Genomic DNA, 22,548 nt, shown 5'->3' with positions numbered 1-22,548 from the left:
GCCAGTTTGAAACGTAACAGGCCATTTCTGTGTTATTTATTATTGTTCATCTGGTAATTATTTTGAATGTATTTTGCAGTGTTTTTTTTAGAAATATTTTTGTGAAATCTTATGTCCATAGCACATTTTCGTCATGCTGAATGATGCACACAATTTTGCAGCAGCTACGCTCTGTGCAACGTTTCTCTCTTTTGAGATCTGACTCGATTTGAGTTCGTATTGACAGTGAGTCCGGAAAAGCTTTTAGCTTTTTTTTTAGGCGTCCAGTTGTCCCGGGCGGAGTTGCATTCTGATAGGACCGCAACGCGTGGGCCCCCTTTCCTCTCTGCCTCTGCAGCTTTTGGTTTCGCATGCTTATTCCTCGCCCCTTGCTGTTAAGGAGGCCAGCGCAGGCAATGCCGATGTACCCCCCCCCTCCCCCTTCCCCACCTTGGCGTGGTAACTGCATTCCACTCTACATTCCAGATGTGGTAAATTTGACCACGATCTAAGGGAAGGTTCATTACGTTTGCTTGTGTGTTTATTAATTTGCAAAGGGCCTGTATAATGAAAACAGTAGATGCTTAAATGAGCAAATGGGCTATTTACTTTAAAATACAACGGTTTGATGAGCAGATGGTGGATGGGTATGAAGTGCATGTGCCTCAATGAAGGAAAATTAATGCTCTTATGATAAATTCATGCATCCTAGAGATCCCAACTCAGGCAGCATGCTGGCTGGGGTGAGTGACTGGTGACTGTACGGGGGTGGGGGATGGGTGGGATTTCGGTTGCTCAAGTTCCCGCCAAATCCCCACTGACTGGGAAAGGTAGCGGTCGAGAGGGTTTTGTTTCACTGTACTGTCACCACAACCCTTGAGAGAAGAAACGGCCATTTTCCTGAGATCTCTGAGGCGATCTTTGCCTTTCGCCGTCTTTTATTTGATTAAATTAAAATATAAAATCCTGAAAAGTGACGCCTCCCCCCTCGCTTGTTTAAGGCCATGTTGGAGACGTTCTCTGGCTGGACCGGGGCCCTCTGGTGGCCTGTTTTTTCAGCATTCGGCCCTGCCGATGACACGCAGGCATGAGCATAAAGGAATGCACCGAATTTGGCGTTACTTCAGAAGATCACACGCTCCGCGGGTTGTCTGTGGGTGTGGGTTGGCCTGCGGCCCATGCCCCCTGGACAGGAAATGCCGCTCGCGCACAAATCCAGACCTGTAGGTTATCTCACAAAATGGCAGCATGAATTTGTTTAACCCTTAAATGAGTGTGCGAGTTCACAGACATTTGATTAGAATGTTCTGTAACTGAACGTTCTAATGCTGATGTCACAATCACTACCGGCAGCCGAAAGCAATGGAGTTCTAGAACACTGGCTTAGAATTTTGAAAGAGCACTCCAAGATACCTGTTCTTCAGAGGGTGTAGGCGTGATGCAGTCCTGAATTATAATGTTGCGGAGAGAAACCTGTGCATTATAGCGTAGGCCGATAAGAGGTGGGCCCAGCAGCGGGCTTTGTGGGGTCTTGCTAATGCCTCTCCACTTTTAAATGTGTGACTTTTGCATGGCTGTCGTGCATTTTGTTTTGCATTCTGAAAAAGCAGGACTATGTCGTATATAAGGGGTAGTGTGTTACATACCAACATTTTCGTGATTGAGCTTCAGTAAAAAAAAAAATAATAATCTTAATGTCTCATTTCCAGGCTTGCAATTTCATCCATTACTCATTTAAGCTGGGATGTGATACGTCCATCATTTCTGTTCAGAACTACAAGTTCATTTCCACCACACGTGGCTGCAGTACATTTCCTGGGTGAATACCACTCATTTTTGTCTGCTCACTTGTCCCATGGGATGTACTAATTCTCTGCCATCAATGAATAGACTTGTATAGCCTGACTGACGGCTGCATTGCTGAGGGAAGTGTTACCGCTTTTGAGGTTTTAATTAAAGTAGCTACATGTTGGTTTTATGCGGAGCTTGTCTCTTTTGAGACTGTTATGTAAAACTCCTCTCCGGCTCAGCTGTAGCCCCCATCTCCGCGCATCTCTGCGTGCAACAGAGGAGCCAAAGTTTTCGTTGCAGACGGCAACGGCGCGAGTTCCGCCTGGATCGATTTGGGAGGCTGAGGCAGGGAGAACCGCTACACACGATTGGGCGTTCCAAATTAGGGAGCAAAGGGGGGGAGGGGCAGGGGGGGGGGTGATGAACGCATTTTGGAGAAGACCTTGTGTGCCTTCGTGTCTGGTGGGTGTTTGGAATCAGTGGTTTTCGGTGCGGTGTTTATTGTCAGAGGTAGTGGGCGGAACTGAAGACAGCGAGGAGGAGATGAAAGTAGGGCACGCTGGCCTGTAACCACTTTTCCGCCCTCCCTATTACAAAAACTGACAGTTAAAAATGAACTGTTTGCAAGTTTAAATCTAAAAAATTTTAAAAATCAAATTTCTTTCCCAGGCAGTCTAGACCAAGTAACTAAGAAGACCAAATATGAACAAAGAGAGAATAAAATGCAGAATTCCCCATTTAAATCGCAGAATTTCCCATTTAAATCGCATAGTTTTATTATATAAAACTACATGATTTAAATAAAAATAATAATACATTAACTATTTATTTAATTAGACGTGTAGCATGTGCAAAACCTTTTAGCACATTCAAAACCAATAACATGACCAATGATTGGCCATGGTATTTGTTTTGTACCAATCATTGGTCGTGTTATTAATTTTGTGTGTGCTAAAAGATTTTGCTGAAGGTCTTGGTAAATCAGGTCCTTAAAGTATAATATCATGTAATGGTAACTAATGTGCATGTTTTGAGTATCTTGCGGACGCTACTCAGTAAAATAACCAGTGTTAATTCAGGTCTATCAGAGAACATTTGAGTCCTGCTGGCACCATAAGTACTCTGTAAAAGTTGATTTAACACCGAACATTTTACTGTGCACTCTTCAACTGCAATCTCGAGATTTGAAATAATGTGCATTTTTGCTTTGATGTTTGTTTTGTAGATGCGATCTAGCCACTTCCTGCAGTGCGGGAAACAATACTGATTTCAATCTTTATGGATCTGGCCTCCAGGCGGTGTTTAGCAGGGGGCTTGATCACAGCCATGTCTGTAGACAATGTCATTCTGATGCAGAAGTCCAGGGTTCTCTTAAAATGTAAAATGTGTGTGTGTCTCGTGGCATAGCTTGTGGAGCACTGTCCACATGCTCATTACGAGCCGCGACGCGAGCGGTTCGAGTCGGACCGCGCGACCTTTGTCGCACGGCTCTCCCTCTCTCTTCCCGTCTCTCTACACTGTCCTGTCCAATAAAGCTAAAAAAAAAAAAATTTTTAAAGTTAAATCATTTTACCATCGGGGTAAGAATATAACAACAGGACATCGATCTGCAGCCAGGCGTATAGCTGGAAAAACGAGCTGCTCTTGGTAGTACCCAGCGCTGTTTTTCTGGTGTGAATCTGCGTGCCACTCTTCTCTATTTTTAGCGCACGAAGGCGTGTCTGGCAGAAAGTGGCGTTCCTAGCATTTTCCTGGAATGCCGTGGTTGTTTTATGCCATTTAATTTCCAACAAGGCCAAAGTATCTGCTTAAGAACATGACGAGATCGTTCTGTAATGCAGAGAAACATGCCTTTCCACCTCGAGCCCCGTGTAACATAGCAGGTGTAAAGTAGAAGATCAGGTTGCCTAACATTTGAGAAGGTGTGTTACAGGTAGGGTGAGGAACACCCTAGACGCACACTTCACCTGGGGAAACCACCATATCCACTGCCCCTCAGGTGTGCTTTACCTGAAGAAAGAGCTTGTTAAGATTCAGTCATCAGACTTTTTTGTGGACTAAGAGGGAAAGTTCTGCAGTTTTCCTGCAGGTAGATTAGACTGTTCAAACAAACTGGCCCGTAGCACAGCAGTTTCTCCCTAATCTATGTGTTTGACCTTGTGAGGACGTGCTTTTACTCTCAATGGCTGTTATCATGAGGTAGTGTGCTTTTTCACCTTGCATGAAAAGTGTGCACAAATGGTGTAGAGTTAAAAATGCAGTCTGCAAGGACCAGGATGTCATACAAAATGAGGTGTAAAAATAAAAAAGAAAATGTCAACCACTGTTCAGTTACTGTGACCCAGTAAAAATCTTTTTTTCTTTTCTAATTTTAAATACAGTTAATGTTGTAGGAACATTGAGTTGTGATGATGTAGGTACATAGCACTTAACCCTTTGAAGGTTTTTTGGAATGTTTTTTTTAATCGGTCTTCTAACTCAGCGTTCTAGAACTCCACTGCTTCCAATCACCATTAGTGACTGTTACATCAGCATTAGAATGTTCAATTTAGAACATTCTAATCACATATTTTGTGATCTTACTCCTTAAAGGGTTAACTGTTATCCATGCTTCATACACTGCAGCTTCACAGTAATGTGATTAGTGTGTAAAATGGTAGTGAAGGAGAACATAAGACTGAGACGCAGGCAAGTGACTCTCGGCTCTGTGTCGCCCCCCGTCTGCGGCCGCAGGTGGTACAAGCTGCACTCCAAGACGGGGAAGAAGGAGAAGGAGCGCGGGGAGGTGCAGGTGACGGTGCAGTTCACGCGGAACAACCTGACCGCCAGCATGTACGACCTGTCGGCCAAGGACAAGCCGCTGTCGGCCTTCGGCAGGCTGAAGAACCGCATGAAGAGCAAGAAGCAGGACGACGCCGAGTCGGCCTCCGCCATCGTGCCCGGCGGCGTCGGGGCGCTGACCCGCCGGAGGCCGCGGCTGCCGAGCGACGGGGGCGGCGAGGAGGAGTACGAGGACGACGAGGGCGGGGAGGGGCGGCGGAGCAAGATGCGCAACTTCTTCCTGCGGGGCAAGCTGCGGAAGTCGTCGGACACGCGGTCCAGCACGTCGCTGGGCTCGGAGAGCAGCGAGTCGTCCTCGCGCGGCGGCAGCCTCAGCCCCACCGCCGGCATCAGCGTGGTGGTGTCCGACCTCTCCAACTCCCCCAGCGAGACCAGCAACCTGACGGCCGACGACAGCCCCGGTGAGAGGCGCCCGAGTCTGCCAGGGCGGGATGTCGTGGGGAGGGGGGGGGGTTTATTTCTTTTATTTTATTTTGTCTGTTTCTTCGTCGTCGTTTAATTCTGCAGCTTTACGGCAGCGGTCGGCTAACTTTACTTTACGTTCACGTACATATTCTTCACCAGACAGTTTTCAGGCTTTGTGCTTTTGAGGTTCTGAGGCTACGTGTTATAGCTTTTCTTGACTTGTTGGAGTTTGGAGCCCTGAGCTCTTTTATTTTTCAGAAAGTAATGCTGATGGAGCTGAAAAGAGGTTTTCATAATATTTAGTGTTTGAGTTTGCTGTTTTTATGGCTGTCAAGATCAAAGAAAACATTCTCCCCCTCTGCACACACAGACACACCCACACACACTCCCTCTCTCACACACACACACACACACACACAGATACACACACACAGACTCTCTCACACACACATACACACACACACATTCACACTCTCTCTCTCACACACACACACACACACAGACACACCCACACACACTCCCTCTCTCACACACACACACACACACAGATACACACACACAGACTCTCTCACACACACATACACACACACACATTCACACTCTCTCTCTCACACACACACACACAGATACACACACACAATCACTCTCTCACACACACATACACACACACATTCACACTCTCTCTCTCACACACAGACACACACACATTCACACTCTCTCACACACACACACACACATAGACACTCTCTCACACATGCACACAGACACACACGCAGACACTCTCTCACACACTCATACACAGACCACTCTCTTTCTCTCTTTTTCTCTCTCCCTCTCACACACACACACTCACACACACGCATTCACACTCCTCTCTCTCTCTCTCTCCATTCGCTGCAGACCACACCACCCACCCGTCGCCGAAGCTCATGACCCACAAGCGGGCGTTCAGCGACGAGGCCGGCCAGGTCACGCAGGCCCCGCCTCCCCAGCCCCGCGCCGTGCAGTCGCTGAAGGCCCAGAGCGGCGCCCTGTCCCAGTCCTCCCTCTGCGTCAACGGCAGCCACGTCTACGCGGCCGAGCCCCTCCCCGCCGGAAGCCACGCCACCCTGGGCCTGCTCCAGAAGTGCTCCCCCCTCTCCCGCTCCCTCCAGAACCTGACCCGCCGGGCCGAGGACCCGCCCAGGCCCGGCCCCGGCGCCGAGGGCCGCCGCTGGTCCTTCGACAAGCCCGGGAAGGAGGAGAAGGCCGCCGTGTCCGTGCAGGCCGCCACGCTCGTGGTTCCCGTGGCGACGACGGAACCGGCCGCCGAGGGGAAGAAGCAGAAGAAGAACGGGCGGAGCGACTCGGCAGGGAAGGGGGCGGAGCATATCGAGGCCCCGCCCCACGCTGAGGAGAAACACAAGGGCTGGTTTGGCTCCAAGGATTCCCACAACAAGCCAAGGTGAGTTTGGGCCATTCTCACTGACCTTTTGACCCCTAATTGCTGGCTCACTAGCCGGCTGTGTCAGAAGTGCCTCCGTAACCAAGGTGACTCTGGCCCGGTTATCTCAGTTTTCCTGTCACAGGGGCTTATGGGATATAGCTGCTATTGCACAGAGAGCTAACGCTCTCTGCAGATTAGCGTGAGATAAGATGGCTGCCCTGGGAAGGATCAAAACAAAATGCACGTAAATGGGGTGGTCCAGCTCCTGGTCACCAAGATTTGAAATGAAGGCCTTTGAGGTTTTGTTTGTTGGGCAGTTATGGCTGTAAGGTGAGTGTTGTCACAGAAGTGGGACCCTTCATTCATCTGATACAGGTATTGATGAGCATGCTTTCTTTTTTTTTAAGTCAAGTCGACTTCACCATTTCAGGAACAAAGGAGCTTGGTTTCCATTCTGGGTAGTGTCTACATTTCTTTTAAGGGTTTTAATTTTTGTTGGCCATCAACTATTGCATTCCCTAAATCATAAGTAACCGAGAAGGTAAGTTTGGGCAGAAACGGGGGGACTGGAAGCCTCTGTGGAGTGGGGTCTGTGAGACCTTGCGGATGGGAGTTCTCTGGTCTAGAAATGTACTTATCAGAGTGACCGTAGTAACAGCAACACCAGAGAATTCAAAGAAATGGCGACCAATGGTGTCAAGCCAAGGGGGTCAACTCTGCAAGCAAACACCATACCTGTCAACTGTCAATTCCTTTGACTACTTCTGCTCTTATGAATTGTGCCAGATTTGTGTCTGACGCCATTTCCAGAATGGGCTTGTCGTAGCAGACACAGTCTCCAGCATCCAGATCAGTTAAGGGTCTCGAGGGCCAGACTTTAACCCCACGGTCTGGTGCAACAGGGAAAAGTGTTCGGTGATTAATAGACCGTTACAGAGTCTGTAGAAGGCTCACGACTCCCGAGAGTACTCTGCCTGTGCTAATTTAACACTGATCATTTTTCCAGTCAAGCAGACCCTGCATTTGTGGAATAGGGTAATGGGTGCGGCCTGCTAGATAAATCTGGGAGAGAAAACACAAGGGCTGCGTGCGGACGGTGACGGATGTAATATTTCAGTTGACGGGAACCTGGAACGATGCCTGGCTCAATTACTGATCTGGGTCCAGTTACCCCAAGCGTCTGCATTGCAGATAGGGTCTTAACCCTCCCGCAGAAAGCATGTTAAAGCCAGACATTACATTACATTACATTACATTACATTACATTACAGGCGTTTGGCAGACGCTCTTATCCAGAGCGACGTACAACAAAGTGTATAACCATAACCAGGAACAAGTGTGTCGAGAACCCTAGAGAGAAGTATCGTTCAGGGAACAACCGCATAGTTTGACTTGGACCCTGTGGGTTAAACTGATTAACACAGACCAACCAGCGCACCACGAGTTTTACATTTCACAAGTTCAAGTTCAAGTGCTTTTATTGCCAGGTATACATTGACTCTGTTCTAGTAAAATTATATATAAAGTGCAACGGGACAAGCAGTAGAGCATTTGTAATTATAACTGTGCAGCTGTTTTTTGAAAAATCATGAGGACCCATTTATTGTCCAAATAGGACTACTCAATTGTATAAACTTTTCAGTCTGGTTTATTTGTGAGTTCCACGAACTCACAACCTTTGAGTTAACAAGCCCAGTTCCCTAACCATTGTACGACATTTTTTTCTATGCATTTTCCTCTAATAATTCACCAGAGAGCAAAAATTGAATATACCCAGTTCACCTGTTAACAGCATCAGTCCTCAGCTGGAATTCAACAAAAGAGACTGACAGATATTTTCTCTCAAATGTGCTGTGTGTTGTATGGCTGCAGTACTTTGTTTGAGTGCCTGAATTACTCAATGTGTGGGCTTTTTATGTTCTCCCCTCGCCAGAGTGATGCACTGTGGGTATTTTGTCAGAATCAGCAAAGCTAAGGCAGTGTCTGTCTTTTTAGCTCAGAATGACACACTCTTGTCAATGTGAATCGCTTCTTTTTAGCACATTATCAAGTAAATGCCTCTTGTCTTTGTATTTTCTCTTTTCTAGGTATGTTATGTACGACGTCGACTGAGCGGTATAGCCTACTCTTTCAATATACTTGTTATCTTAAGGCACAGGGGCAGCTGCTATTGTGGTGTGCTCAGGGCGATATGACGTTTAAAAAGGAAATGAAACTAGTCTGCAGCGCAGACAGAGCGCATTCTGAGCACACACCAATGGCTCGCTGGTTTTTATTTTTGGGTGTTGGCACATCTCAACTTTCTCAGGCAGTCTGTCAGCAAGGCGAGTGAAAAAAAAACTCACAAGGAAAAAAAAAAAAAAGTTCGCACCCGCAGTATTACCAGTGATAGTTGAATAAAAATTAAAACTGAAACTGTCTCTGGTATTACGGAGGTGGCAGCGCGGTGTTGTCTCGCGGGTCGAGCTACGCTCTTGTCATCCACGGAGACGAGCGGTTTTGTGCTTCCTCGGAGAACAGCTTTGCAGGGACGCGCAACCGAGGAGAGCCACAAACGATAATCGGTTTCAGTAATCAGACGAAGTTTGTCGCTCGTTGGAATTAATTCCACCGATTTTGACACAATTGGAACGCTCTACTCTCTCGCACGGGGACTGCCTTATCTTAAGCGTGGCAGTCCGCGAGAGCAGCCTTTCTGTCTCTTCCTGGCTGCATGCCCCCAGCTGTTAATTAAGAGCGGAACTGGAGATGGATGGTTTGAAGTAGGACTGAAATACATTCTGCCTGAAAAAGTTAATCACAGGGTTGGGTCTTTTCTTATTTTATTGTGGTGGCAGGGTGTAAAATGTTCAGGCTTATTGATCACAGAAGTTGAACCCCTGCTGATTCAGCTCTTTGCTATCGACTCGATCCCACTCCGTTAGCTCTGACAGTGCTCTTGTGGACATCCCTACAGCGCCCCCTGTAGGCACTCGGGGGGTAACGCCACTGCTGCAGTAGCTCCTGTCATTTTATCATCCCCCAACCCACCGCCCCTTTGCATGAACAGTGAATCCACCCCCTCACAGAAGTGTTTAAAATTAAAAACTTTATTCTAAAAATGAGTGAATTAATTGTATATTTATATAGTACTTTTCATGCCGAGCACTCAAAAACGCTCTCCAAAAAGGAAAAGGTGTCGGGGAAGTTGACGCAAAAGGCAATGCAGTATATTAAGAAAGAGTCCGTATCAAAGTTAAAGTCTCAGTGTAAGGGAAAATATACAATGCAGAAACAAGATAACATAAAAAATAATTCTGAATATTAAGTCTAGAGTAAGAGATTTAAAACACATTCCATAGTTTAGGGAGCCCGTACAGCCAAGAGCAGAGCTCACAGGCGAACGTGTGGAGTGTGTTTAATTTAGAGGTGTGTTTTTATAATCAGTGTGCTATGGCAGATAACAAAAGAACACTAAGAATAACAACGAAATTCATTGTATCATTCATTTAAAATTCTTCATTTTGTAGAGAAGAATTTCTAATGGGGTTTGATGTCAGCAGCAGTTAATGTTCTTGACTGCACAAGGTCCATAACAAAATGCATTTCATTTACATTGAAAATTTTCAATCCTGAGATCAGTCAGGTTAGTACACAAATTGTTTATTTTCCCCGCATCAAGAACATTTACTTTGGTGGCAATTATTTTCTTACATTGGAAATCCGTATCTTGGGGGGTGGGGTGTCTTATTGAGAGTTTCTGTGTCCCTCAAGGTAAATACACAACTTACGTTCGTTGATGGAAAGGTCCTCTTCAGAGTAGGGGTGCTGACGCAGGTTTTTTTAAGGTGGTGGAACCAGTGTCTGTTTTCAAAGGGACCCTTTTTCAGCAGACAAATAATGGAAATTCAAGCTTCGAGCATCGCCTTGTACCACAGTTGGTAAATCTACTCAATACTGTTCACATTAATTACACTTCTGAAGTACTTTTCTTACTACAGAAAAATTGGTTTTACTTTCGTTTTTTGTTTGCGTAAAGCATTTTGGGCAGTTTTTGTATGATAGAGTGATAAACAAACTATTATTATTATTATTCACAGTAGTAGTAGCAATTAAAAGTATATAGATACGCCACATGGAGCCATGTGTTCAGTGTAAACATGCCTCCATTCTGGGGAGCAAAAACCTAAATTTACTGATTAAAAAAAATAATAATAAAAAGCAATCTGCTGGAAAAGTGAACCCCTTTCTGAGGTGGTAGTTTATTTTGGCACACCACTAACCACGAGGACCCTTTGTGCCTTTCCTTCACAGCCCGGAAGTGTCTCCTAAGGTAGAAACCTGCTCAGACACAGTCCCCTCTCACCCCTTAACTCCCTCCCCAGATAACCCCTCTTGTGCTCCTCGTCCTGCTTCTGTCGTTGGGCTGGCCTCACCTGGCCTAGCGCACCACGCTAACCCTTTCACACCCCCTCCAGGCACCCCAACCATCTCTCCTTCCAACCCCTTTTTCACCCGACTGCAGTGTAACCCCTTCTTCGTAGACCTCTTAGGCGACCATGCCCTAAAATCAGCCCCGCCTGCTCCCTGTCTCTCCAGTTCCCCCCTCTGGCCTCCGACAGTTTCCTCCTCCTGGTCCGACCCGAGTCCTGCCCAGGACTGCCCGGAGGCGGAGCCTGGCCCCGCTGTAGGTGTGGCAAGAGAGAGGTCTCATCTTGGGGCACTGGGCACAAGGGCGAGGGCCTCCCCAAACCCTTTCGTCACTTCCCCTGTGTCAGAAAACCTCAGTGAATGGGACGAGTCTTTTGAGGCTTTCGCTGCGGGCAGGTTGGGTTCGCAGAAGGGTCTGGCCCCACCAACCCACGTAACGACACTTCCTCCGGAACCAGCCGTAGACGAATCGTCAGAGAGGATGAAGATGAATGAAAAAAGCATGGGGGCTGAAGAAGGCTCGCCCTCACTTTTGCGACGGCCCACCAAGATACCAGTCTTGCAGGGTCATCAAAGCCAAAGGTTTGACTGGACGCAGGGGCTGGCCGTGAAGAAAGACCTGTTTCCTCCGCCTCAGATTGAGGCGTTATCTTGGGAGCGTAGCAAGGAGGTGCTCGATGGATGCGCACCCATCCCGTTCCGGGAAGAAAAAACAGGCATTGGTCTTTTCTCAGGGTGGGATCCGGACAAACCTCTGGATTGTTCAGTGTCCTCCCCTCAATTTGTGAGCGTGGGCTCCCTAATTCCCGACAGCGGCAGCGCAGGACAGCCCATCGTTTCACCCTGCGGCAAAGACCGAGGAGAGGCCATGGAGAATGCCGCGGACGAAGTCGAACAGGAAGAGGGCGCTCGTGCTTCAGCCTCAGCCTTCCGCACTTCTGAAGGGGTTGGGAAAGAAAATGACGTCGTCGGGAATGCTCCCCCTGCTTTTGGAAAAGAAGAAATGCACAAGATTGCCTCTCTTCCACAAGTTGCTTCAGAAGAGTCTAAAGTATCCACTTACGAACCAGATGTCTCTCTCGTAGGAAAAGGAACAAATCCATTTTTCACCACCATACCATCGCACAAATTGTCTGAAACTCTCTTGGAGGGGCAGGAGAGCAGCACTACTGATGCACTTAAACCAGCGTATGAAGCTTCCCTTGAGCAGCCCAGCACAAACACTAAGGTTCTTGATTTACCTCAAGTTACCACTCACGCTGCACATGAAAATCTTCATGACTCCTATGCGCACATATTTGATTTTGCCAATTCAGTTCTCCCAAATACTGACACTTCTAGCTCGCTTTCTGTCATGATTGCTAATAACACTGAGATTAACAATAACAGCACTAATGAAATGGCTACTAGCCCCTCCCCTTTCATTCCTGAAGGAATCATGAATGAAATGAACTCCAAAAAACCTGTCAGCTTGTTCTCCAAGGTGCTGGAAAGCCCCTCGCCTGCAGACTTGGTGGATCTGCCGATCAAAGATGGCAACTCTTTGTCTGATTCTAATGACGGAACACTGCATGAGTCTGTCTCTGACGTTTCCATAAACGCTGCTGGATTTTTGCCTGAGGAGCCTGTTTCCATGGCGCGTGTGGAAGTACCCGCTGGATCTCCAGTGCAGGTTGACAAGGAAGACAAACTGCTCTTGGAGAAAGATGAACCGGAAAAACAGAGGACTTGTGCGGAAGAGGCCTTAGAGAAAGAGCAGCCAGCCAGCACATCAACCAAAGCACAAGAGACAATTTCCCAGAAACTTGACAATGTTCCTCTCGCAGATACAAAATCTGATAACACTCTTGAACAACGTACCATTGCCCTAGATGCCCCGTGCAGTGATTCAGATTTGATCGCTTTGGGTAGAGATCCTGAAGGTGCATACCAAGAAAAGCGTGAGGGGAAAAACGCAAACTTGAATGTGAAGGACTCGAGCAGCACTTCTGCAGAAATTAATGGAAGCACTTTGTCCGATTATCTGGAGGCCAGAGACCCAGGTCCTCCAGTGTCCCCTATTTCAGATGCACTTAACTTTGTAACTGCCATTGAAGCATCAGACCCAGGAAGCAGCTGGGAGTCACATGACGCCCTCTCATCCGAGACCGGAATCGAACGTCTCCCGCTGAAAAACATCGCTGGCGAAACGGTGGCTCCTTCCGTGGAAGGTGGAATTACGCCCTCGTTTTGCACGGCGGATTCATCCACTTCCGCGCCGGAGATTTTTCCGCTGGAGAAGCTTCGCGGCGACCGTGACGTGAGCCGGCCGCCCCCTAAACCTCCACGACTTTTCCAGGATTCGGTTCTTAATGAGCAGCATATGAATGAATACCCTCAGCCCGGACTGGGAGATGAGGCTGAAACTAAACGTCCCGGGACACCCAAGGACTCTTCAACTGATCTTTTCCAAACTCTAGCTGTGGGTCTTGGGCCTGAGCTGCAGCAAACTTGCCCGTCTCCTCTTTCATCCGAACGTTCTGGTTTCTCAGCAACCACCAAGGACGGGTGGGACAAGACTGGTGCCGAATGCCAAAACACAACTTTCACCATCATGAAGGATGAGCTGTCCTCGGGGAAGGAGGTCCCACAATTTGGGTTCTCTGCCTTTGACCTTGAGGAGAAATCTGATCAAAGCTGGTTGACCAGTAAGAGCTATTTCAAGGTCAAAGAGCTGGACACAACCCATTTTGCAGTATGGTCCGCAGATGAAGAGAACGCCATACCAACTGACTCCACATCCCTGGACAAAGCGATCTTGATGGAAAACTCTACTGAGGGAGACTCGACACAAGTCCTGGATGTTGGAACCCAACCCGACACCTCACCTGGGACCTGTTCACCCATCTGGAAAGTAAATGAAGGACTTGGGGAGAGTTTCCTTGACCACGTAAAAGGTACAATGCAGCAAACATGGACTGAAAGTGTTGAACCCACATGGCAAAGTCTACCATCCTTAAGTGGTCTCTGCTCCACAGTCTCACAGGACCTCATCGTAGACCTGCCACCAGAGGACCTTCACAAGCCACGAGATGAGGAGGAGAAGCAACAGGCTCTGAGGGGAGATCCTCTGGACTCAGTGCTGTTTCCGCAGCTGCAGCCAAGCAACCCGTTCTCTGAGTCCGACATCATCTCTCTCCCAAAGGGAATCGGGTCTGCTATCAACCCCAAGGAGGAGCTCCCTGCTGAAGCAGCTCCTACCCTGAACCTTCACCCCCCCGTTGGCGTTAACCCAAAGTCCAGCCTCTTTCTGCATGATTGTAACCCCCAGGCCTCTTCCACCCCCTCCCTGTTGGCTGAGACTAACGCCCAGGTAGCCTTCTTCCCCTCACCAATCCTGCCCCACCTGCCTGCGAGGTCGACCACAGGGGCCGCCCAAGCCTCCTCCATCGCCCCTCCCTCCAAACCTCCTGCAATGATTGACACACCATTCACGGTTTTGCCCCAGGAGACACAGACGGCTGGCAGCCTCCCATCCAGTCAACTGAGCAGGTGAGACCGTACAGAAACGTGCAGCGTAATGCCGAGGCTCCCAAACTGTACATGCCCACGGCCTACTCAATAACAAAATACATTCATTTGTGTCCACTTCTATTAAAAAAATAAAAATTAAAAAAATTAAAAAAAATTTAGCCTGCCGCATACTCAGATATGGAATTCAACATATGTCAAAACGGCATATACACCGTAACTTGTGTATTGCATGGGCAGGTGAAGTATTTCAGAAAATCCTACTGGGAATTGTGTGAAATACAGTGAGTTCTGGGATTCCCAGGTGTCATGATCAACCTCAACCCTTTCCACAACCCACCAGTTGGGACCCTGCCTACAGTTTGGGAGCCACTGGGCTAGTAGCGAGTTAGTACTCTCCCTTGGGTGGTCTACATGGTTGTAGCTGGAGTTTTGGTTCTTTGGCGGTTGGTTAGAGGGATGTGATTCATCCCATGTAGTAGCACAGGCATATTTTCCAGATTTTTTTTTCATTGATGAGACATGGTATGTAGAGGTCTTGAGTTACACTTCACTTTAGATGCAGCTTCTGTCCCAACTCCATTATGTTCAGTTCATTGAGGGAGTTTGTTTTGTAGTTACTTTTGTGGATTAAAGCACTGTGAAGAGAAGCCATATGGATGTAGGAGTTTTGTGCTCTTCAAAGTCTTTTCGTGGAAAAAATAAAGGAAGCAAGGCTTGTTTTTTCAGCACATTGTCCACAGGTGATAATTTTTTTTATTCCATCTTTCTAGTCGATTTCTTATCCAAACAGTTCAGGTTTAAGTACCTTTGTTCACGGGCACAGCTGACAGTTTATCGCACTGGAACCTGCAACCTCTGAGGTTTGGTCTAGTTCCCCCATTATGCTATGCTGCCTCGGCCATTTGATCAGTAAGTAGAAAGTCGGGTTCCTGATTGACAGGGCCAGGTTTCCGAAGCTTTCCGAAGTGTGCAGGTAAGTACCTCACCCCTTAATACAACATGAAATTAAAATTTTCTTGATGAGAATCCACTGTTCATTTCATTATTTAATTTGTAGCTAAAAGGGGCAATATGTCTTATTTTGGGATGTTGTTCTCTTTGTTGTGACAGTTGCCCTCCCCTTTAACATGCATTAATAAATGTCAGTTGATGCGGTTGAAATTAATGGCAAGTTGCAATTCATTTTGAACTGCCTATTTACAGTTTAAACTGACATTCCTCTCCTTATATCCCCCAAAGACCTGACAATTCATTGTTGGTTCCTGTAGGGGACATGAGTCTCAAGAACCATATATTCTACTATACTGAAATCTACATGACAAGTAACATTCAGTAAAAATCTAATGAATAATATTTTTGAATATTTTTGTTGTAGCATGCCATCCAGGACAGTTGTATTATACCAAAACATTTTAAATACTTAACCTTTTTTCTGCCTGGTCTCAGGAGGATATGAGGACATTTATTAAATTTGTCAGGTGGGGGTGGGGGGGGAGGGCAGGGGTTTCTTTGAATTTTTTTGTGAGGTCTACTGATGTGGATTTGGTGAGTTTTACAGGTGAGCTCAGGTGAGTAATTCTTCCATAGTGGGTGTATTTTATTTTTGTATTTTTTTATATTCATGATCTATTTATAGATTATTTTCATACTTTCCATGCAGTGTTCGCAGTTTTAATTTTGTATTATATTAATATTTGTTATTGGTATTGAATATTATATTACTTCAATGACGACTTTAGTAATAACATTGTTCCTGTTTATAAAGCTTGTGCATGCTTCTCTTGGACAGGTCCTGCCCTCTTTGATGATGTAGTATTGGCCATACCCTTATATCAAGCCAGTTACACACCGTAATCATCCACAGAGTCTAACGTATCATGGTTTCCTCCATTCAGATTTGAATTGCTGATGAGATAATGTCCTTGGGCCCGATTTTTACTGTTGGCGTAGATTTTCAGTGTATGGCCAGTGCGTTAAAATGTGGTCATGAATGAGTTATCGAATGTGTTCATGAATCTCACACATGCTTGTGGTCCATTTAAAAATAATAATGTGTACTGCTCTACCATACACCACGAACGTACACACCACTCAACACACATCACCACACACACACAAACACGCACACACACACACACACACACACACACACACACACACCCCAAGCTCCAGCAGGCCTCACCGTGTCCCTGAAGGCCGTTGTGTTATGCTTGTTTGGTGTGACTGAGGAACCAGAGTGCGGCGGGCAGCCCAGTCCAATTAGCAGTAGCGATCCCTACGCTGATGGGTTCCTTATTTTCCTACACCCCGTCCCCATCCCCCCCCCCCCCCCCCCCCCCAACAGGATCTGCCATTCTGGGGGTGGGCCTGTCAACACTTCCGCCAAATCCGCGGTGGCGGGGATGCTACTCCTGCCCAACTCCCGCACCTCTCCCTTTCTAGCGCTTCACCTCAGTCTTGAAGGCAGGGAAGCACCGGTCCCCAGAGCTTGTGGAGTTACAGCCCCTTTTCGCTTTCTGCATTTGTGCACAAAATGTACTCATGTCCTTGTAGTTACTGGGGAAAAGAGAAGTAGTTCATATTTGCTATTTACATTACAGCCGGGTAACTCCATGCCTAGAGAAGTGTTCTGTTATAGCGGTATCAGTGACACCTCAAATGGCATCCTGGTGGAATTTTGAATTAATTGCCTTCTGTTTACCTCTGGGTTGAGTTGGGCTTGTATCTGGACAGCAAGTCGCTCCCCATATGTCTGACAGTTTCTAATTGAAATTAAATGGGGGGGGGGGGGGGGGGCACAGGATCGGAACATTCTAGTCCCAGCGCTCCTATCTTCCCAATTTTCACACACCGCCCTGGCTGTAGGTGGTGTGAAAGTGTAGCGTTTTTCCAAGGATGGTGAAATGAACCAAGGATTGCATTTTATGAAATTTGGTTCTGGAGCTCTCTCAAGACTCGGGGCACAAATAATAACCATGGTAATAACTTTTTCCCTAACTTGTGTGTGACTTCTGCCTCCCTGATCACCCCCCCTTCCCCCCTGTATCTTCATATGCTCCTCCTTATACAGTCCTCACCCTGTCAAGCCACTGAACACCGCAGCCCCACTGGAGGAGAAGAAGTCGGAAGGCCGCTCAGTCCTGGTGAGCGGGTTGGAGAAGCTCAAGTCCACCATTCACCCAGGGCGGGCAGCGCACCAAGGCGAGCCTGAGGCTGACAGGAACAAGGTAGGCCCGGGGGCCCACTGGGCTGCTCCACCACAGTAAGGCTCCTTTTTAATGCAAAACGGCGACTGTGGATCTGATTTTTAAACTTCTTTCTTTGCCCCTGACTTCCCCCCCCCCCCACTCTTCTCCTCTCCCCTCCTCTAACAGGCTTTGTCAGAGGGCGCCGCCCCCTATTACCATCTGAGCCACAACGAGCTGGTGTCTCTGCTGCTGCAGCGGGAGGAGGAGCTGGAGAGGCAGGGGGCGGAGTTTGAGAGGCAGGGGGCGTTGCTGGAGAAGCGCGAGGCGGAGCTGAAGAAGATGAAGGTCCAGACCCGGGACCTGGAGGACTACATCGACACGCTGCTGGTGCGGATCATGGAGCAGACGCCCACCCTCCTCCAAGTGCGCTCCAAGCTCAAGTGATTGGCCGGATGGGGGGAACAACAGGGGGGCGGAGCCTTTGTAGCTAAGCTTCGCCCTCCACCGTCCCCTCAGCTCCTCGTAGTTTCCTCACTGCTACACTGCTCAGTCGATGTAGTCACAGCACTGGAAGAAATTGCCAGCCAGTAAGGCGGTGTTTTTGAGTTCGCATGCTTATTGCCTTGAAACACAACTTTGTCAAACGGGTTGGGTTTTGTAGGTGCGGCGGTGAAGGTGGAGTTGGGGGTGGGGCTGTGTTCAGTCATGGGCTTCAGGTGTCTCCAGGTAAAAACCTGACAGGAGATGGTCCAGGCAGTATGGCCCCCTCCCTGTGTAGCCTCCGAGTGGGATTATTAATTAGGCACCGCCTCCTCTTCACGAACAAGACTTGTTGTTATTGCCAGATCTCGCGAGATATCAGACAGCAAGCGCACCTGCAACTCTCAAGCTGCAAGCCAAATGAACAAGTAAAAAATCGGACAACTCAAGCCACGTCTGAATGCAAAAATCCCAGAAAGTGTTCTTAGGTTACTGGCCGATCAGAGTTCACAAGGCAAGTCGGGTTTCTCCATGTCCCCATCCCTCTGTTACTTTTTTGTTCTTTTTAAATAGATTTTTTTTACGTTTTCATTTAGGCATGTCTGATAACACGTGATAGCAGCCTGACATAATCTATTTGTGAGCAATAGAGTGTGGCTTATCCAGGCATTGTAGCTGATCATCGAGCAACCCAGAGAAACGTATCAACAGTCCCTGCTCTTCCAAATGCAGGCCTTTGCCTGTCGCGGTATTTAGCGTTCACCAATAACACCGCTTATAGCAAAAAGCGCCCGCGCCTTGCATTCCACTCCCTCGCCTCTCCGTTCTTCCACGCTCTCCACTTCGGCGTACGTACACACATCGCTTAAAACGCTTCCAGGTGTGCGCAATGGAAGGGATATATATTAACGCCATATACTGTATGCCAGAAATGCCGAACGCTGCCTTACTGTATTCATGTCGTGGTCGCTGGTCACCTTTTTTGCGTATTGGTTCCCATTATTTCTTCTCTTCAGAACTATGGCTTATATTGAAGTCATGTTTCCGTAATAAAATTCATTAAAGCTGTGTTGTAAAATATTTTTGAGTGTATACAAAGTATTTCACATGTAAGAATGAACAGGGAATTGAGGGGGTGATGGTTATTTAAAAAAAGGAAAGCAGAAAGGGCGGTCTGTTGCCAAGTTACTAATTCCAGTTTAGTATTATTGCACTTGACGGCAAAAGTACGTTTTATATTTGTGATTTTTGACTAGATTAGCTTCACTATTCGGGAAAGCAATCCGTTGAAATCTTCCGCGGATTTGATGTTTAAATTCTGTTCTCACGTCCCCCCCCCCCCCCCCCCCCCGCCTTGTGAATTGTCTACCTCCCTTTCACACTTCCACAAAGTGAGACTATCTCTGCGCGTTGCGAAATCACGATAGGCTAATACAGGGCGAAATAAATGCAAGTTCTCTGAAAATGCCACCGCTTTAAACACACGGGGGTTGCCGCTGTGATAAAGAAGCACCGCAGAAATCCTGTGACATAGGCCTACTTCACACGTGACTGCACTTTAAAAACTGCTCTTGGCACTGGTCAAACAAATAAGGTGATTTTTCTGAATATGCTGTCGAATTGCGTTTTCACTGCGGCCCTCCTGTGGTTACTCTCTGGGTTTGTTTTTCTGTTACTTTAATTTTTAAATTGCCTGTTTGTGATTCCCACTAATGACCAGGAAATTAATATAATGACTTTCTTCCACAACTGATCTGAACCTCGTTGATAATCGTCTTCTCATTCTCTTTATCCTCATTATTATATTCCTCCTTCTTATTCTTTCCCTTATCCTTCCTCTAATTATTATTATTATTATTATTATTATTATTGGAATTTCGTATATTTATCTTTTGTGGCCCAGGGAATGTGCATAGGGATTGTGAAAGAGAGGAACGTTTACAGTTGTTAATATTATTCTGTTAGTTTTATATGTTTAATAACACATTGATTTTCTTGTTCGTTATTGGTATGTTTGCTATTAATCTCTGTTGATGCTTTATTAAAATGTATTCTGTTAGTTACTTTGCAATAAAGACTCATAAAATTCATTGTAATGCACATAGAAATTATTTTGGATTTATAGTCCTGATTGAATGTTTGCTATATGAGTTATTGTAAAGGCATTTTAATATGCCCTACTTATAAAAAAAATATTTTGGTTGGAGTACCATAATTTATGTTTAAATGATATGTATTTGCAACGTCAAGGCAGTCGAAAGGTAGCCCAATGTCTGAAATAAAGTGATCTTTGAGATAATGCATCTTCATGTTCACATACAAGATGCAATGATGGTATTATGGTATTAAACCTGCATGCCATATCAACTGCTCTCTCCGCTATGTATTTGGCTAGTTAATGGTCTATGACGCCGCTGTCATGAAATATTGCTGCTTTTCAGATTTGCCGTGCACTGGTTTTTTTTCACAAGACAAGAAAGTTTACAAACGTCCTTTGCCTTTAAATCAACTACAATAGTAGTCGTCGTGTCTCCGAATTGACACAAGTCGAATAATTTAGAAAACCACAATGCCTCAATACCATTAACTTGGATGGAAAGGCACGTCCGCACGTTCCTGAATAGTTGTGTACTGTTTTCCACTTTCACGCGTTGGTCGTTCTCCAAGTCTGTTTTGTACCTGGGCAAGGAAAACGTCCTATTGGACCACCTGGGTCGAGTTTTTTTTCTGGCCGACTGAAATCACTATTAAAATTACGCACGGCAAGCAACGCATTGGAATGGGTAGGAATATCGAGCGCAATTTCTAAAGCTCTGATATTCAACTGATTTACACATAAAACTGTTGGATTGTTATTTTTTCTTTCATTAAATCCACTGTAGTCTACCTGCGCAATATTATATACCTTTCTTCTGTTTCCATCTCGTGCGTTCCGGCCAAATGTTATTATTTTAAGCTTTTGTATGGCAATATCAGCATGATGCATTGTTGCCCACGGAGATGTTTGACTTTAGCGCTGACATGCTAAATAAAGGACTGTTTTCCCAACTGGACCGCATGCCTCTAAAGTGAATGAGCAAATGCATTTGCTGCATGGGGAAATAATTCACAAAACTGCCATAAACGTGTATAAAGACTGTCATATTTTTAAAAATCACTGGAAAAATCCGTTCAGATTGATTGATAATTTATTTATAGGGTTTATTTCCAGTTCATAGATAAATAACGGGACGGCTCTTTAGAGCAGGCCGTTATTTTTAGGCGACTGCAATGTAGTTTATGGCCAATAGAGGGCTCTGTTAACCTCAAAGTAATTACGTTCAGGCAAACATGAAGCGCAGGAAGTACCCTGACAACGGCAGTGAGGGTGCCAACATATTTGCCGTTATGGCTTTTCCCGCCTCGGGGTCAATGATGCTACTAGGATGCCGCGTGAACGAGTGCATTGTAATCCTTTCAGTCGTGGTTGTGTTTTACCCCACAGATCAGCGCACCTGTTTTTATTTTGTTTGTTTGTTTTTTTTGTTTCCTGTTTTTTCTGTTTGTGTTAAAGGCTATTGTAATTTGTTTGTGCATTTCTCTAGATAATCAGACCCAGGAAGTGAGGTCTGCCCCCTGATCTTTTATGTTTCAGCTCGTGTTTTCAAAGCTAGGACCCCAGCCTAACCCCCCCTCCCCCTCCACTCCCTACCCCCAAGACCCCCAAATCTGTTTTTTTTTTTTTGGTACATTATTTTTCCATATGTGGAATTGTGCTGGTTGAAATTCACACCCCACAGCAGAGATGGTGCCCATTTCTGCAGGAGGTCAATCAGGCTGGATCACACTCAGCTGGATTCTGTCTGTGAGCTGAGCCTGCAACCCCCAACCCCCCCTCACGCCCATAACTTCTTAATTTGGAATATTGGAATATAATAGCATCAGCCCACAGAGGCCATTTGCAGAGCAGTGCTGCTGCTTCTATAGGACAGTCTTTTCCCGTTCTCTCTGGAGTCCAAGCGTAGTTTTGGGGCAGATCCGTGTCAGGGAATCAAAATGCATATGCACACACCCTTACGCACGCCCTGCCATAATGAGCACTATAGCAAACGTCAGGCTCTGGGTTGTAGATCTGGGTTTAGTGAAACTGCTTCAGGTATGCATGGATAACAGTGTTTCTACTTTGTTAATAAAGAAAATACAAATATGACATGGCTTAAATGTCGTCATTATGATGGTGTAATGTTTTCATAATTCTGGAAAGCACATATTCCAAAAGGACTACACGGTTAAATAGAATAGAATTTAAAACAATTTGAAATATTTTTTTCTTATTTTATATGAGAGAGAGAGAGATGTATTACTGTCGGAGCATCATTACATAATCCACACGGCACTACATAAGGTTACGCAACCGAAACGTGTGACAGCCTGGTATAATACTACATATCCCACAATGCTTCAGACAATGCTTCACAGAGTCGTCAAAGTTTAGCAGGGAATTGTAGTCATGCTGTAAAGCTAATACGTCCGTTT

At 46.3% G+C, this 22,548-nt stretch overlaps 1 protein-coding gene across 3 annotated transcripts in view; it reads left to right on the top strand.

Annotated features, from left to right (window-relative positions):
• The window catches only part of rab11fip5a (RAB11 family interacting protein 5a (class I)), a 39,772-nt gene extending 17,550 nt beyond the window's left edge, over positions 1-22,222 (top strand). The window contains exons 2-6 of one of the 3 annotated variants that reach the window (XM_035417828.1): positions 4,504-5,012; positions 5,917-6,460; positions 10,736-14,383; positions 17,436-17,592; positions 17,740-22,222. In XM_035417828.1, the coding sequence (XP_035273719.1) occupies positions 4,504-5,012; positions 5,917-6,460; positions 10,736-14,383; positions 17,436-17,592; positions 17,740-17,997 (5,116 nt within the window). In that variant the 3' untranslated portion in view covers positions 17,998-22,222. The remainder of the gene's footprint in view (positions 1-4,503; positions 5,013-5,916; positions 6,461-10,735; positions 14,384-17,435; positions 17,593-17,739) is intronic. The other 2 variants (XM_035417830.1, XM_035417831.1) reach the window with 2 other exon arrangements.
• The last annotated feature ends 326 nt before the right edge of the window (positions 22,223-22,548 follow it).

The sequence above is a fragment of the Anguilla anguilla genome, chromosome 5, assembly GCF_013347855.1.
Source record: "Anguilla anguilla isolate fAngAng1 chromosome 5, fAngAng1.pri, whole genome shotgun sequence".
Classification (NCBI taxonomy): Eukaryota; Metazoa; Chordata; class Actinopteri; order Anguilliformes; family Anguillidae; genus Anguilla; species Anguilla anguilla.
The sequence above is the reverse complement of the archived record's forward strand: the minus strand, read 5'-3'. Positions and strand labels throughout refer to the sequence as shown.